The following is a 16764-nucleotide window of genomic DNA, read 5'->3' as shown; positions in this document are numbered from 1 at the left end:
ACCCTGGGTGGAGAGGGACAGGTATGGGCATGAAGATGAAGTAGAAGCTAAAATAAGAATGCGAGTAATAGTAATCACAGCATTTAAATAACATTCTTAAAAGCCAGCTATTGTTGTAGGCCTTTTACATTATTTTATTTGATTCTCACAATGTTCTACAAGAGATGTTTTTGTCTCTGTATTACAGACTTTAAACAATTTGTCCCTCTCACACAGCAAAGTCAGGAATTGAACTCAAGCAGCTGATCTTCAGAATTGGTGGTGCCCTCAGCCACTATCACACTGGAGAAGTTAAGTAAGGCCAAAGTGCTTGTGCAAATGACTCGGAGTATGAGTTTGCAAGGGACACTGTTTGAAGGCTGTGGGTTTTGCTTGTGATGATTTCCAGAGGCATGGAACTGGTGGCCACACCCCTGCTCTTATCTGAGCCCCCAGTGTCAGGAGCAACCCTCCCCCCAGTTTCCTTTTGGTTCTCCCAAGCTGATTCACTCTCCCTCTCCCCACTACCTCCTTGTCATGGCCTTGGCTCTGCAGCTGTTGCCTCTGCTGCTATGGAAGGCCAATGGGGACTCATTGGGTAAGCTATCTCTCAGAAAGTTGGAATGAGAGGAGAAAGACCCCAGGGAACTCCCTCCCCCACCCAAGGTATGTGTGTGTGTGTGTGTGTGTGTGTGTGTGTGTGTGTGTGTGTGTGTGTGTGTGTGAGAGAGAGAGAGAGAGAGAGAGAGAGAGAGAGAGAGAGAGAGAGAGAGAGAGAGAGAGAGAGAGAGAGAGAGATCCAGAATGGCAGCTGGACATAATAGAGGAAAGTAAGGTGATGAATTGTCTTGGAACAAGCCCTAACTATGTCTGTCTCCCCACCCCTTCCCACCAGCTCCTCTGCAAGGCCACCCAGGGGACCGGGTGAATCTCTCCTGCGTGGGAGTCTCTCACCCCAGCCGCTGGGCTTGGGCGCCTAGCTTCCCAGCCTGCAAAGGCTTGGCCAAAGGTCGGCGCCCCATCTTGTGGAATTCCTCCAGTAGGACCCCAACAGTGCCCACTCTGCAGCATTTTGCTGGCCGCCTCCGCCCCCTGGGCCCTAGTATTCAGCGGCTGGAACTGCTCTTGAGTGCTGGGGACTCGGGCACCTTTTACTGCAAGGGTCGCCATGAGAATGAGAGCCGGATAGTCCTTCACGTCGTGGGGGACAAGGCCTACTGCAAGGCCTTGGAGTCTACCCACGGTAGGTGTAGGCTGACACACCACCGGGGGGACTTAATTTGCTTGTACTTAACTTGATTGAACCCCTGACATGAGTATCCTTCCCCGCTACACCGTTTCCCGTCCCCCCCCCCCCCGCCCCCAGAATCTGTGTATCCCCAGGTTCTGATCCCGCTGGGCGCAGGGCTGGTGCTAGGACTGGGAGCGCTGGGCGTGGTCTGGTGGCTGCGCAAGTGAGTACCTGGGGCGGGGCCTAGTTGAGGGGTGGGGAGGGTGAGAGGCAGATGGGGCTGACCCCAGACCTTCCCAAAGTTAAGAACTAGCTAGATCTGCAGGCCTGGCTGTGACTTGGAGCGGAGCTATGGAACCCTAGCTGGAGAAATAACGCTAGAAGTGCAGCCGAGGCTGGGAGCGAGGGCGTGGGCAGGACTTTCTGCTGGGAGGAGACTAAGTTGTTTTGCTGGTCCGAGCCAGCGAGGGGCCAGGATGGTCGCTGGCGCCGCCTGCGGCCGAGGAGAACTAGCGCAACCAGAGACTGGTGACCCCAAGACTCTTCCTTCCTTCCAGGCATTGCCCCCCCCATGCTCTGGGATCCCTCTCCTCATCAGGTGAGACGAACTTCACCTCCCCACCCCCATTTCCCCTCTCTTGCCTGGACCTTTCCCACCCTTTAAGCTCCAGTCAGAGTCCTGGCTAGGGGCAGATGTGTTGGTCACCTTCTCCCCACCCCCTCAGCTCTATCCCTCCCACATAGCTCTGTACGAGAATGTTGAGCCCCAGAGGCCCATCCAGCAGGAGGAACCCAAGATTCCAGGGAACCTGGAGCAAGAACCGGTAAGGGGCTGGAGATTTTAAGGGGGTTGGCTGGAGGAAGCCTTGAGGAGCATGGATCAAGAAAGAAGCCTGGCAAGGTACTGTATGTAGTTGGTGCATAGCTGTTACCACAGCCCTGAGAGGACTTGAGGCAAGACTCAAAAGTTCTAAGCCAGCCTGTGTGACATAGGGAAAAAAAAAATATTGGACTCCAATGGGTCAGGCTGCTGAGATCACTCTGCCTTCCTCCCCTGCCCTGCTTCCTTCAGAGCCTGCACTATGCGAATCTGGATCAAATGGCCCTCAGAAGGCCCCGACGGCTGTCCGAAGTGGTCTCTACTGGTGCTTCCACCGACTATGCAGTTGTAGTTTGAAGGGAAGGCCTGGTTGCGAGTTTTCCAAGCTGGAGTCTCCCTTAACTCCCATCCCCTTTTAGATCATCACCTACAAGAAGGCACTATGGAAGAGAAACAATCTAGGAGTTGGGGACCTAGGAGACCTGGATTTCCCCACTGTCTTTACCATAGGTCTGGTTCTTCAGTTAGTCCCATCTCTCCCAATTTCTATGGCTCTCTTACCACGGATATCTTTTCTAAATTCCCACCTTAAGACATCAATAACTCCAGATAGTTGCTCTTTCTTTCCTTTCCCTTCTGGATCAAGCTTTTTGAATGAAGGGCATATACTGGCCTTATTGGGTGCAATTGCTCAGTTCCTCTCTGTAAGATTGATAATGATGACCTAATTGACATTATCACAGTTCTTATTGTTGTGTTGTTTTTGCATTCATTTGGCTTGGCTTTTGATTACTTTTTTTTTTTTTTTTTTTTTTTGAGACAGGGCCTTGCTATGTAATCCATACCAGCCCCAAACTCACATGTATCCCAGGGTAGCCTCAAATTCCTGATCCTCTTGTCAGTGCCTCCTGAATGCTGGGATTATAGACATGTGACACCATTTTCTGACTCTCATAACTCCTCCTCTGAAGCTCCTCCTCACAACCAATCCTTAGCCAGAATGCTGTCCAGTCCATCTGGACTGGACAGTCCATCTGACATCTGTCAGATCTAGGACATTTTGTTCAAATAGCTTTAGGCATTTTGCACATGGCAGGTCAAACCTAACTCAAAATCATCACCCAAGACACTCCCTCTCCATTCTCTTTTGACAAAGCCAATTGCCCAAGTCAGAAAGTAGGACTCATGCAGACCTCCATCTCTCATCCCACACAATGAGCCACCAAGTTTTGTCATTGTATCTTAATGTCACTATTAAGTATACACCTTTGCCCATGTAAAAACAGTACTGTCACCAGGATGTACTTTTCTCATTTCCTTGGTGGAGGACCCATAGCCCCACTTCATCTACTTGCCTTTGCCCCCCTCTCTAAAGCCAGAAATATCCTTTCCCTATACTAACCTATTTTACAAATTCCTGTATCTCAGAACTATTGTATTTTTTTCCAATCCTGGGGAAAAAAATTTTTTTTCCAGTATTATCCTTGGGCTTTCTTCAAGACTAGCACTCCATCACTTGAGCCATAGCACCACTTAAGGCTTTTCTGTATATGTGGTACCCAGGAATCAAACCCAGGTCTTTGTGCATGCTAGGCAAGCGCTCTACCACTAGGCTAAACTCCTGGCCAGAACTATTGTATTTCTTTCCTTAATCTTCAGCTCTGGGTGAAGATGCTAAAGAACTTTTTCCACTCTCCAGGCTTACCTCTGTTGTTCCATAGGTACACATGCCAGCCTTGGATAAACTCTCCCCCTTTCCAAAATATGCCCTTCCCCACTGTAATTCCTTTTTCCAGAATTACTTTCTCCTTCTTCCCTCTTACCTGCCTGGCTAATTTTTTTTTGTTTGTTTTTTTGCCAGTCCTGGGCTTGAGCTCAGGGCCTGAGCACTGTCCTTGGACTTTCTCAAGGCTAGAGCTCTACCACTTGAGCCTCAGCACCACTTCCGGCTTTTTTCTATGTATGTGGTACCAAGGAATCAAACCTGGGTCTTCGTGAATGCTAGGCAAGCACTCTACCACTAGACCAAGCTCCCAGTCCTGCCTGGCTAATTCTTATTTATGCTTGGGAGTCACTTCAAATTTAATCTTTTCTTGGAAGTTGTTCCTGACCTCCTTTGCCTGCTCCTGCATAAAACTTCATGCTCCAGTAAACCTACTTCTTTTTCTCATCAAAACAGCTTCCTGTGAATTATTCCATCACAACCTGTATTTCAGTCTGCAAGACATTTTCATGTACTCTGAGTTCCCTGACACCAGGGGGGCTGATACTTAAACAACAACAAAAAAAATGACTAAGTCTCGTAAATGAGTGGATGAAAATGAAATGTCTTAGAAACATCATTTCTTCTCTTTCCAATAAAAAAACTGGTAATCTACCAGTCTCAAAATTATCTGATGTTTAGATAAATTCAGAAAGTGACACAAAACATATGTTTTTCTTTCTTGGACATGCTTTCCACAATAGAGATTCTGTCTAGTACATTGCTCCTCACCTCCAACCTCCTTTCGTCAGTTGTGGTGCTTGAACTCTGGGCCTGAGTGCTGTCCCTGAGCTTTTCAGCTAAGGCTAGCACTCTACCACTTTGAGCCACAATGTCACTTCTGTTTTTCTGGTTGTTAATTGGAGGTAAGAGTCTGATGGACTTTCATGCCCTGGCTGGCTTTGAACTTTGATCCTCAGATCTCAGCTTCCTGAGTAGGTAGGATTACAGGTATGAGCCATCACTGCCACTCCGTCTAGTACATCTTGTACACAACTGCCTGCGACAGGGCTGGGCAATGAGTCACTGCCTACTAAGAGTTTTTTGCTTCTTCCTAGCACCAGCTCCACCAACACCTCAGTTTTCAGCCCCACCCCATCCCTTGGCTCCGTAAGACATCAGTCACAGCCCGTCTAAAAGGCCAATTCTGTTTTATTGGTTCTGATAGTTCAGAGGACTCATCCTATCCTTTGTCCCACACTATGCCCTCCCCCTTCCTGGGGACCTCTCCCACTACTATCTACTCACTATCCTCTAATACTTCTTCATCTTCTATTTGCTATGCTGCCATATCCTGATCAGACAGAACCCCAATGCCAGCCCTTCAACTGTGGGGGCGTGTGCTGAGAACCAGGCAGAGGGAGCTGAGCCCAGCACCAGCCTTCTCCAGTTCTGAGCAGGACACAGGAACCAGGGTGACATCAGAGAGCTTCTGCAGTGCCTATGGAGAAGACCAGGAGAGGGGAGTAAGACTCTGAAGTCAGAACCAGTCCCTCCCAAGCCACCTCATAGTAGCCCCACCCAGGCATCTAGAAAAGGGAGCATTCCTTCACCCACTGGGAAAGACAGAGACTTCTTTCTCTAGTTGGTGGTGATATGGATAGAGAATCTTGCCCTCTCTCACCTCTTGGCTATTGGGCAGGTCCCCACCTCCACGATGCAAAAGGAAAGGGGAGGCACCAGGCAACCCAGGGCGCAGAAAGAGACAATCAGCAGCTGCGTCATCTGGGAGGGTCAGAGAGGCGTAAGGATGATCAGTCAGCGCTGCCATTGCCTGGGGGAGAGGAAAGAGGGTATGTTTAAGTCTCTACCACTGAGTTTGCCTGTCTCAATCTAAGGGTCCTAAGAGGAACCTGAGTTAGTTACATGACAACACATGTGATTGTCAGTCCTTTGGGAAAAAGGGTTTCACTTCTGCTGATTTCCTTCTTATACCCATAGGCAGTTCTTTTCAACTGCAACCCGCTTGGGCCCCTTTCTAGCTTCCACCAGTCTATCTTATCCATGCTACAAGTCATTGCTTAAACACTTGCACTGAAGTTTCTGGAAACTCCCAGAACAAGTTAAATCTCCTAGCAACCTGTCCCCCTACACACCCTTTTGTTTACCAGGAATCCTCTTGTTTACTCTAAGGTGTTCTTTCATACTAGACAGGCAGCTGGGTGAGGGCAGGGGCTAGAGCTTATTTCCTGAGCCCCAGCTTCCCAGGGAGCCACGCCCACTGCCATTGGCCCCGCCCTTCACCCCAGCCCCGCCCCCTCACCCTGACAGCCTTTTGCGAAGCATCGCTGCTACCAGCCACCACCGTGCGGGGTCCCCCCATGCCGCAGAGGCCACGCAAGTGGGAGGGGCCCGAGACGGGCACGGTGGAGACGGCGAAGTCCTAGAAAGAGCAAGAGGAGGCATTCAGGGATAGGGGAGTGGAGAGGGGGTGCCCTGGAACGCAGGCTGCTGCTGGCCTGCAGCTCTGCACAGCAGGGCCCCCAGCCGGCCCCCTGCTTGCACCTGCACCGCCCCCCCCACTCCCTCCCAAGGCGGTTCTCGTTCCTCACCCGAAACGTGTCCGCCACGATCTCAGCTCCTCGATGATTGGTCCACTTGGAAAGGCCTACGAAAAACTCCCGGCCTGAGCCAGGAGAGACCAGAGGTTTGAGTTTGGAAACAATGACTGAGACGGCCTATTAAAAAAAAAAAGATTTCTGGTGTCCAGGCCCCAGGGGGGCCGACCACCTGCAGCCTCACCCGTGAAGAGGACGTCAGTGCCATCCAGCGTCGCGTTCTCATCTCCCATCTCTACAATTCGGAGCCCCAGATCCTGAAGGGCTTTGCGGACCCCATCAATCTTGAGGATAGAGAACAAGACTAGAAAACCAACTTCCAACCTCTCCCCCAAACTCCTGACGTCCGTGTCCTCCCGTCCTGGCCTCGCCACGCCCCGCGCCCTGGCGCTCACCTCCGGCCTGCGCGCCGGGCTCCAGGGCCGCGTGATCAGGGCAGTGTCCCCTTGGATCACCGCCGTGTCACCAAGCAGCGGTCCCAGCGGCAGCGATTCTTCAGGGGGCAGTTCTAGCAGCTGCAGCCCTAGCCGCTGCCTCAGTTTACCCCCTAACACCCCATGCTCCCGTTGAGCTTTGGCTAGATCCAAAGCCGGAAGACCAGCCCCTGCACCTTCCCCCGACGCCAGGCTCTCGGGGACACCCCGGATCAGGGCATGGGAGCAGCGACCCAGCCCCTCCCCTGGCGTCCCCATCCCATCCACACAGACGCCCCTTCCGGCGAAGCTGATGACTCTCTTCTCCTTTTTACTTCACCCTGTGTTGGAGAAGAGACAGAAGGAAGGGTAGCAGAGGAAGAGACATTCAGAGAAGGGCGGGTGAGGGGGGGTCGTCTTCCTGCTCTCTCCAGGCACCCCTCCCACTCAGCCCCACCCCCTCCGGACCTTGCTCTGGGGGCGATCCCGCTCCCCCCTGCACTTCCGTGGATCTGCTTCTTTAAGAAGAGCCCAAGGAAACAGGACCGATATTCCTCATCTCCAGAACACCTGTTGCCCCTGCGGCCCCCTGGAGAGGAGGTGGTGGGAGAGGGAGGGAGGGAGGGCGGGCGGGCTCCGTGAGGTTCCCTGCCCCGCGCCCCTCTTGGCAGCCGCTAGGATGCGCTCACTCCCCAAAAATGCGGCGGCCCCGCCCCCTTAACCCTCAGTTGCACGCTGCTGGAAGGACCCCAAGTCCAGCCAGGGACCCTCCGGGGTGACGGGACGGGAGGAGAACGCCGGGGACAGAATCGGGGTTTGGGAGACGGAAGCCCCGAATACCCGACGGAGAGGAGGAGAGGCAGGAAGAGAGAGATTGGAGCCTAAGGAGTTAAGCATCCTCTTCTTCCCCGACTAGTCACTCTGCCCCTAGAGCGACCCAGTATAAACCAGACTTGAGTCTCGGAGGACTGGGAGAGGTTCTAAACGGAACCCGAGGGGCGGAGAAATGGGGGGGCGTGGTTCTGGGGTGCGGGCACCACTCTGGGCTCCTGAACCTGGTACTCCAGATGTCCATCTTCCAGCAAAGTCCACCCCGCCCAGCTCCGCACCCAAAGAGCGGGTTGCCCCGCACACCTCAGTACAGGGACGAGCCCCGGCATGGCCAAACTCCAGCCCCCACTAGGTCCCGGGGTCAGACTCACCTCCAGCAGCACCACCACCACCTCCGCGCTGGGAGAACGGCTCGAGCCCCGCCCCTGGAGGAGTTGGTGGAGAAAGTCCCAGTTTTCAAGCGCGGGGCACCGGGAGCTTGGATTTGGAGGGGGTCCTTGGATAGGCAAGCTCACATAGAGGGATGGGGCGGGGGCGCGAAGGTCTGGCGACTCCCGGGCATTGTCTAAGCGGGACGGGGCGGGGCCTCCGTTGACCACGCCCATTCCGCCGGACTAGGCCGCGCCCACCCCGCTAGGACTTTGTCCCACCCCCTCCTCCCCAGCTCGGAAGTTGGCACCGCCCCTCGAGCCACCACTGTTCTGGCCCACCCAGATCTGCCTGGCCCTAGCGGCGGGGCTGCAAATGTGGCCTGGACCAGAGGACAGTGGTATGGTGGACTGGCAGCCCCCTATTTAACTCGTGGCTTTTACCCTGAGCTCAAGATTACGGTCAATGCCAACCCCACTTTATATCCCTTTGTGTGAACACAACACTATTTTCATTCTGTATTTTATTATTGAAATACATTGTCTTACCCCTCCCACCCCACAATAAAAATCTTACCCTTATCCCCTTTTACTCCTCACCTCTACCCCTCCATGTCCCTCACCTCTGCACAAGCACCCCGGATTCTCTGCCTACTGGCAGTGTTGGAGTGTGTCCATTTGGATAGCAATGTGGAAATTACCCTGGGGTTCTGTGCAGAGTGTGGAGGGGAGGATATTGTTCTAGGAGGAACTTATTTGAGGGCCTTGGCCACTTGCTCATAGGCCAACTCTATCTCTTCATCATCTGGACAGGTGGAGGCAAATTCTTCTCGAGCATAGGCGTTGTTCAAGTACCGATGCACTCCTCGAAAAGCTTCAGGGATGGTGAATCCCCTGTACTTCTTACATACCACCTGGGGTGAGAAGAGACAGACATGTTAGCCCTACAAAGGCTCTTCTCCTAAGGTCACATAAAATCAAGCTTTTTTCAAGCATGCATGATCCTCTACTTTTTAATTTTTTTTTTTTTGGCCAGTCCTGGGGCTTGAACTCAGGACCTGAGCACTGTCCTTGGGTTTTCTCAAGGCTAGAGCCCTACCACTTGAGCCACAGAATCATTTCCAGCTTTTTCTATGTATGTGGTACCAAGGAATTGAACCCTGGTTTTCGTGCATGCTAGCCAAGTACTCTACCATTAGGCCTAACTCCCAGCCCTTCGTTTTTTTTTTTTTTTTTTTTTTTTTCCCTTGGGGGCGGAGGGGGACAAGAGTCTTACTATATAGCCCAGAATGGCCGAGGACACTTTGCAGCTCAGGCTGGCCTCAAAGTTTAGATTCTCCTTGCTACAGCCTCCTGTGTGATAGAATTAGACATGTGCCACCATGCCCACTATTCTCCTACAGATTTTTATCTCCCACATGAAATCATCTTCATACTGGCTTTTTCAACTCTTCTCTCTTAATATTTCTCTTCCCTTATTGAAATCTCTGCCATCAATAACCAGTCCCTTTCTAGACCATTCATTCCATGGTTTAAGTTTTCCTTTCCTGACATTAAGAAAAAGAGAGGCTGGGCAAGGTGGCTCATGCCTGTAATCCTAGCTACTCAGGAGGCTGAGATCTGAGGATTGGGGTTCAAAGCCAGCACAGGCACTAAAGTCTGAGAGACTCTTATCTCCAATTAACCACTAGAAAACTGGAAGTAGCGCTGTGGCTCAAGGACGGTACTCAGGCCCAGAGCTTAAGCCCCACCACCAACCAAAAAAAAAAGAGAAAGAATAGGCTGGGGTATGGTTCAGTGACATAACACATACCTAGGTTACAGCCCCAAATTTCTCCTCCTGAATTTCCGTAGTGATTTTTTTTTTTTTTTTTGCCAGTCCTGGGCTTGAGCTCAGGGCCTGAGCACTGTCCTTGGACTTTCTCAAGGCTAGAGCTCTACCACTTGAGCCTCAGCACCACTTCCAGCTTTTTTCTGTGTATGTGGTACCAAGGAATCAAACCCAGGTCTTCATGCTTGCTAGGCAAGCACTTTAACCACTAGGCCAAACTCCTGGCCCCCGTAGTGATTTTTATATCTATTTTTCACTTGACATTTAGTCATGTACTATTAACTTTCATGTGAATGTTTTGTCTTCTGATAGATTTCAAATCTTGCGGGCAAGGATTATTCAACTTTTTTTTGGTGCCAGTTCTGGGGCTAGAACTCAGAGCCTGGGTGCTATAATTTAGCTTTTTCATTCAAGAGTAACTTCATAGAATTGCCACTCCAGCCATCATCTTCTCCCACCTACCTGTACTATGTGGAGTTTTGGCAACAGGTTGCAGTCAGCCAGGGTGAGTTCATTGCCATCTAGAAATTTTCTTTGGGAGATGCCCTCATCTTCTGCACTCGTTTCATCCACTTCTTCTGGGAGGGGGGATGTCAGGTAATTGTCTAAGATCTTCAGAGCTTTCAGGAGTCCCTTCTCCAGATCTGTGCAAGTAATTAGAACAAAGAACACTGGGAAAAGGCATATCTATCCTATAAGATTCATTAGTAAGGCAAGTTCAAATAACAGCAAACAAGGCTGAGAATGGTCCCTTAGTGGTAAGATAGTATGTGTGAGGACCTGGATTTCTGGATTTAATACCAAGGGGATATATACCAAAGATCACCCCCACCCCCACCCCCACTACCACCCCCACCCCCACCCTCCCAACCCCCCCCAAAAAAAGTACTTAGAGTAATAGGTGAAAGTATTGTAGGCCAGGTCCCAATAGCCTGGGATTGGCCCTGAGTTTCAGTTCCTAGTACCGTCAGGAGAAGGCATCTCAGACCTATAATCCTAGCTACTCAAGAGACAGAGATCTGAGGATCATGTTTCAGAGCTGGAGCAGGCAGGAGTCTTACCTCCAATAAACTACCAGAAAAGCTGGAAACAGATCTGTGGCTTAGGTGGTAGAGTGCTAGCCTTGAGGAAAAGAAGCTCTGGGACAGAGCCCAGGCTCTGAGTTCAAGTCGTAGGCATAAACAACAACAACAAAAATAAAACTAAGTCCTGGTACAACTAGCCTTAAAAAAAAAATTCAGAAAACTGACATTGCTATTTGCTATTATAATTAATTATTATTTTGGAAGTGGAGCTGTGGCTCAAGGGGTAGGGCGGGAGCCTTGAGCTCAGGGACAATGTCCAGACCCAGAGTTCAAGTCCCATGACCGATTAAAAAAAAAAAAAAGTAATTATATCAAGGTGGAGTGCTAGATTGACCCTAGTGCCTTACCTATGCTAGGCAAGCTCTAGACTACTGAATTACCCCCCACCACACACACCCAGTTCTCTATTTTAAACATTTTAGGAATAAAAACATTTAATTCTCATATCAATACAGGAAATAGGTATTTTTAACCTACTATAAATAGATCTAGAAGTGCATTGATAGAGAAGTTAAAAAAATTAGGTTAAATAAATTGCTCAGAGCTGGGTGCCAGTGGCTCACGCCTGTAATCCTAGCTACTCAGTAGGCTGAGATCCTAAGGATCGTAGTTCAAAGTCAGCCTGGGCAGGAAAGTCCATGAGACTATAATCTCTAAATAACCAACCGAAAACCGGAAGTAGAACTGTGGTTCAAAGTGGCAGTGCTAGCTTTGAACAAAAAGCTCAAGGACAGTGCCCAGGCTCTGAGTCTAAGCCCAATGACCAACAAAAAAAATAAAATGAATAAATCAACTTCTCAGAGTCACATAGTATGATTTGTATTCAGATAGCTTGGTTTATCTTAAACACATTCTATTCTGCCAGAGAAAACAAAACCAAAACCAAAACCAAGCCAGCAGCCAACTAAGGTCCCAAAAGCAGGGGGGAAGAAGTGGATAGGAACAAATGAAAGAGTTTTGTCTCTGCCAATGGGAAGGTAGGAAAATATAGGGGTAAAGCAAAAATGGAGGTTTGAAGACATTTGCTAACATCTGCTCCATCTCTGACCCTCCAGATGCCCCTAATGCTTTCAACCTTAAGTCTTCTCCCTTCCTTGAGCATTCAGCCCTTGACTCATAAAACTCACTATCATTCAGTGCTGGGTTTGAATTCTTGATGTAGGCAGAAAATTTGGCAAATATGTCCAGGCCAGCTGTGTTGGACTCAGGGTTCAGAGCTGCCAGCTTTGGGTACCTGAAAGCCAGTGAAAGGAATAAGGTTAAGAAGTCTTTCCCAAAAAGAATGGAACATCAACTAGCTCTCCTGTCCCATTCCCCCATCCTCATCTCTCAATCTCTGTTTTCTTCTCCTCCAACTTCTCTAGTCTCCAGTCTCCCAGGCTACTTTCCCCCTTTCCAAATGTTCCAATACCTGGGCGGGCACAATACTGCCTCCAGAAACTCCTCAATCTTGTTGGTGTCTGTGTGGACTTCAGTGCCATAGAGCAGGAATGGGAGCTGCCCCCCTGGACACAGCTTCTGCACTGTCTCTGTCCGCCTAGGGAAGGGACCAGGTATCAAGACCAGGAAAAGAGGGTCAAGGGGAACTTGAAAGGAGGTTTGGAGAGGTGGAGGGAGAAAAATGGGCTCCAGGTGGAGGGGGAAAAAGATTTTAAGATGAAAGGACTCAAGTAGTTATGTGTATGTATGTGTACATGTGCGTACACAAGGATGTTTAGAAGACAACACTATGCCTACCTTTTGGTGTCAACCGTGGTAACGTTGAAGGTGACTCCTTTGAGCCATAGTACCATGAACAATCTCTGGGAGAAGGGGCAGTTCCCAATCTTGGCCCCATCACTGCCAGCCTGAAAGGCAATCCCCACCCCAAAGTTAGGCTTGGTGCATTCTGCTTCTCCCAGATCATTTCAGACTAGTGGTGATCACATAGTGACACAGAGTGTCTCTCCCCAGAAGAGCTACTCTCAGAATTATGTTCTTCCTTTTAGGCCTGAGTCAAATCTAAAGGAGTTTAACAGGAACGTCTGCAGCAAAGGTAGGGATTAAGGAGATGGGAGGAGGCAGAGGTCTTGGGGAATCTAGAGGATATGAGTCCTAGAGACAAAGGTATAGAATTATAATCTGAAGACTCCTGGGTTCCAAGACAGGTGACATGATGCTGGGTAAGCCGAGTTCAGGCTCACTACACTTCCATCCAAGAGCTTTCTGGCAGCTGGGGGTGGGGATACAAGGGTCTAGCCTTGCCCTGGAGATACAGAGGGCTTTATGGAAGGGGCTGCCTTCTAATTGGCAAGCAGTGACCTCATCCCCCAAGGGACACCTCCCCCTAGACTGGGTGTGATTCATCTCTCTGTGTCTCAGGCCTCAGCTGCTTCCTTCCTGGCAAGCAAGTGGGGGCAGGGACCTAGACCCCCTTTAAGCCCCTCTCTCCCACAGCTAGATCTCTTAAATGACAAGCTCCAGATAACTTTCACACCGGATAGCAGGCAAGAACTTGGCCTCTCCCAGGAATAAAAATAACCCCAGAGGCTAATGGGAAAGTGAGAGGCTAATGGGAAAGTGGTGGGGACCACACCTACGGGGGGCGGACCCAGGCTCCAGTTGACTTCCCTAGACTTAGCTAGTGAGAGGGAATGGCTGCCCCAGAAACCCTCAAGCAGACAGGAAAGGGAGAAACAGGAGCACACAAAGGCGAGTTGGACAAATGCAAGGAAAAGTGGAGAAAGAGGTAGCAAGGCGGAGGGTAGGGAGGGGAAGAGATGGGTGAGGAAAAGCAAGGGAAGCAACTGGGAAGGAGAGAGGGAGGGGCAGAGACTAGGTCCAGAGAAAGAATGCAGCGCTGGAGGGGAGGGGATGGGCAGGCTCTGTAGGGAAGGCTGGCTGCGGTTTCTATACTCCACTGCTGGGGTGTGTGGGGGGCACCTCTACTCATCCACACCCACAGAGAGAGAAAGAGGACAACTGAGTCTCATCTTTTCTTTTTTCCCCATGTCCTCACCTACCACAGCCCTGCTCCTTGAACTGGGTTCCCACTATTGGCTTTTCCTTCTACCACCCAATCAGGTTCTGGTCACTGTTCCTCCTTCTCCCAAGGTTCTGGTAAACACTCACTCCTCCTCCCCACTTTCCCCTCTCCTCCCAAACTCTCCTGTGAGCCCCTTCCCTTGTGCTCCTCTCTCCTTCTGGAAACTCCCTTTTTCTCCACCCTCCCTTTCTCCTGTAGGCCGCTGGAAACTTGCTGGCTCTCTCCAAACTTTCCCGGGTCTCATCGAGAGCTCTCCCGAGGAGGGGTGGGGAGGGGGTCCCCAAGGTGTCCTCGCCTCCATTCACACCCTCCCCACACACCCCAAAGATGGCACGTGGGATCGGGGAGGAGGAGGGAGGGGGGTCCAGGAGGAAGGGGATTGGGGGGTTCGGGCAAAGGCTGGCTTCTAGGAATGCCGAGGGAGGCCGTGGGGAGGCCCAGGGCGCCTTACCTTCACGAACAACTCGACCTGGGGCTGCTCTTCAGCCATGGTCCGCACCAGGAAGCTGCCTGGGTGGCGGGGGAACTGGGAGGGGCCGGGCCGGGGAAGGCGGGTCTCACCGTCCGGGGATTCTCTCCAGACCCGGGCCTGGTCCCTGGAGCGGCTCGCCGGTGTGAGCAGCCCCGTTCCCTCCGGACTCGGCCTCCCCACCGACCCAGGGCACCCTACACCCGGCTCTCCAGCTCGGCCCCCCCTCCTGGGTTGGCTTAGGGAGCCGCTGACTCACCGGCCGGCCCCGCCCTGGACCTGGGGAGGGGACCGGAGGGGGCGGGTCTGCGGGGAGGGAGGTCCTCAGGTCTCCCCGAGGCCCAGGGATTAAGGGTGTTCAAGTAGGGGTGTTTTTTTTTTTTTTTTAATTCTTTGGTCTTTTCCTGAAGACAGGATTTTTTTTTCCTGCCTCAGTTTCCCTGCTTTACTCACCAGGGTTGCCCTGCCCCGGGTCTCACACTGGGAAGGGGTCACATCAGAATGGAAAGATTCTGCAGCCCTTGCAAACTCTTGTTCCAAGTTCTAGGATGCTGGGACTGTGGATGGGAAGGAGAATTTAAAAGTGGGAGCGGGGAAGGATAAAAAGTAGCACAGGGAATGAGAGTGAGGTGGGACGGTGTAGTGATGGGGAGAGAAGCAGCTTCATGGCACCAAGAGAGAGGTCCCCATCTTTAGTACTTCCACTTCTGTCCCCCCATCGGGGGCCCCTTCCTGTGCCCCTTGACCTCTCTGACTAGTAAGGTTGCCTTGGAGATGGTGAAGTTATCTTAGCCCAGGGTTAGAGCTTCACTGACCCGTAGGGTGGGTAGGGTGGGTGGGATCTGGATCGATCTTGGGGATAAAGCAAAGGTCTGGTAGAAGGGGACAGCTAAATCAATAAGAGGACAGAAGAAAAGTAAGGCTCTTCCCCCAGAACCTTGATTTTGAAGGTGTTATTGCATTTGATGCCCTGTTGTAAAAGCTCCAACATATATCCCACAGCCATAATCTAAGCTCCACATCCTAAATTTTTCTCTTTTGTCCAATCATCTTTTTTTTTTTTTCTTTCTCCCACCAGTCCTAGGGCTTGAGCTTGGGGCCTAGGCTCTGTCCCTTAGCTTTTTCCCTCAAGGCTGGTACTTTACCACTCAAGCCTCAGCTCTACTTTCTGCGTTTTTCTTTTCTTTTTGCTGATTAATTGGAGATGAGTCTCATGGACTTTTTAGCCTGGCTTTGCACCGGTATCCTCAGCTCTCTGTTTCCTGAGTAGTTAGGATTATAGGCATGCGTCACCAGCATCTAACTAGTCAAGATTTACAAGAGTGAACTACTGGTGCTAAGGTCAATCATTCTCTTTTTCACTCACCACCCTCTGTCCAACCAAAGACATACAGTCCAGCATGGTAGATTCCAAGGCCATAGAAAGGAAACAGGTCATAGAAAGGAAAGTCTGAAATTTAAGAAAAGGAACAGACTAGAGAGGAAGAGTGGGGTGGAGTGATGAAACAGTGCTGCCAGAAATCAGCAGTTAGTGACTTCCTCTTGTGCTTCCTCTTCTTGGGGGGGTCGCGGGTTCTTCTCCCTGGGGAGGTTTATCTCTCACCCCAGGAAGAAGGAATATATTTATAGTGGTTCCTTCCTTGAACTGAAACCATTTGTATAAGGATGTAGAATGAATTCCTAGAGTGGAATATGTGAATTCTCTCTGTACATGAGACCACTTCCCATGATGGGAGTGGGGGTTGAAGCTACTTTACTTTCCTATTTCTACCCTTCAGTGTCCATTCAAGGATCTGCCATTTCCACCCCTGTACTCCCCCTACCCCCCCCCCAAAAATAAGCAAACAAACAAAAAACAAGACCTCATTAGGAGAGGCTCAGGTACATAGGGCCAGCTTTAGGCTTGAACAGGTTCGGTAGCCTCTCCCCTGCCTGTCTTTACTCCGACAGCTTTGAAAGTACAGCTGCCTGGATCATTGATCAATATTGACTTTGGCTGGTGTGGCCACCTTTGTGACCTGAACTGTCTAGGTAGCAGGCAACGCTGCCCTCTTCAGGAACCACCCAGCAATCCTCCTGGATTGGAGACTGGGCTGTAATCCCCTAAATCCTGAATCAGAGAAATTTCACACCCATCTTATCTCCTTGCCCTTGATTTTTTTTCTCTCTCAATAGGGTCTCTTCTTTCTTTCTGCAAGCTTCTTTTTCCAGGCTTCGTCCCTTCTCAATAAACCAGTCCCTTAATCTTTTCATGCAGCAGGTTGGAAAGTGTGTCCCTCCCTGCCACTCCCCAGAGCTGTCACCAACCTTCAGCAGGTTTCCATAGCTCTTGTTGCTCAACAATTTCTCCTGGATAACCATTAACCCAGCCCTTAACTCTGTTCCCCCACCT

The 16764-nt window shown here is 50.8% G+C and overlaps 3 protein-coding genes across 6 annotated transcripts; 1 reads left to right on the top strand and 2 right to left on the bottom strand.

Moving 5' to 3' along the window:
* Positions 1–305: 305 nt before the first annotated feature.
* Positions 306–3574, top strand: Mpig6b (megakaryocyte and platelet inhibitory receptor G6b). 2 transcript variants are annotated; one of them, XM_090356064.1, is made up of 4 exons: positions 306–577; positions 875–1222; positions 1955–2034; positions 2283–3574. In XM_090356064.1, the coding sequence occupies exons 1-4, from the start codon at positions 517–519 to the stop codon at positions 2385–2387; spliced, it is 594 nt and encodes a 197-aa protein (XP_090212190.1). In that variant the 5' UTR covers positions 306–516; the 3' UTR covers positions 2388–3574. The 2 variants fall into 2 exon arrangements, 1 of the variants encoding a protein (XP_090212190.1); XR_016539311.1 differs by lacking the exons at positions 306–577; positions 875–1222; positions 2283–3574 and adding an exon at positions 1475–1808 and having other exon boundaries at positions 1955–2037.
* A 1352-nt stretch (positions 3575–4926) lies between these two features.
* On the bottom strand, positions 4927–8180 carry Ddah2 (DDAH family member 2, ADMA-independent). 3 transcript variants are annotated; one of them, XM_090356020.1, is made up of 7 exons: positions 7966–8180; positions 6746–7104; positions 6535–6634; positions 6345–6418; positions 6056–6175; positions 5417–5517; positions 4927–5233 (listed from the first exon to the last, which is right to left on the bottom strand). In XM_090356020.1, exons 2-7 carry the CDS (start codon positions 7040–7042, stop codon positions 5065–5067), a joined length of 861 nt encoding a protein of 286 aa, XP_090212146.1. In that variant the 5' UTR covers positions 7043–7104; positions 7966–8180; the 3' UTR covers positions 4927–5064. The 3 variants fall into 3 exon arrangements, with proteins under 3 accessions (XP_090212146.1, XP_090212145.1, XP_090212148.1); XM_090356019.1 differs by lacking the exon at positions 7966–8180 and adding an exon at positions 7232–7689; XM_090356022.1 differs by lacking the exon at positions 7966–8180 and adding an exon at positions 7232–7688 and having other exon boundaries at positions 5417–5566.
* A 328-nt stretch (positions 8181–8508) lies between these two features.
* Positions 8509–14609, bottom strand: Clic1 (CLIC family member 1). Its single transcript, XM_090356032.1, has 6 exons — positions 14355–14609; positions 12616–12725; positions 12290–12415; positions 12006–12112; positions 10256–10437; positions 8509–8876 (listed from the first exon to the last, which is right to left on the bottom strand). Exons 1-6 carry the CDS (start codon positions 14391–14393, stop codon positions 8715–8717), a joined length of 726 nt encoding a protein of 241 aa, XP_090212158.1. The 5' UTR covers positions 14394–14609; the 3' UTR covers positions 8509–8714.
* Positions 14610–16764: the final 2155 nt, after the last annotated feature.

Source organism: Megascapheus bottae, chromosome 22, assembly GCF_031878675.1.
Source record: "Megascapheus bottae isolate mThoBot1 chromosome 22, mThoBot2.hap1, whole genome shotgun sequence".
Lineage (NCBI taxonomy): Eukaryota > Metazoa > Chordata > Mammalia > Rodentia > Geomyidae > Megascapheus > Megascapheus bottae.
This window is presented reverse-complemented; position numbering and strand designations above follow the sequence as displayed.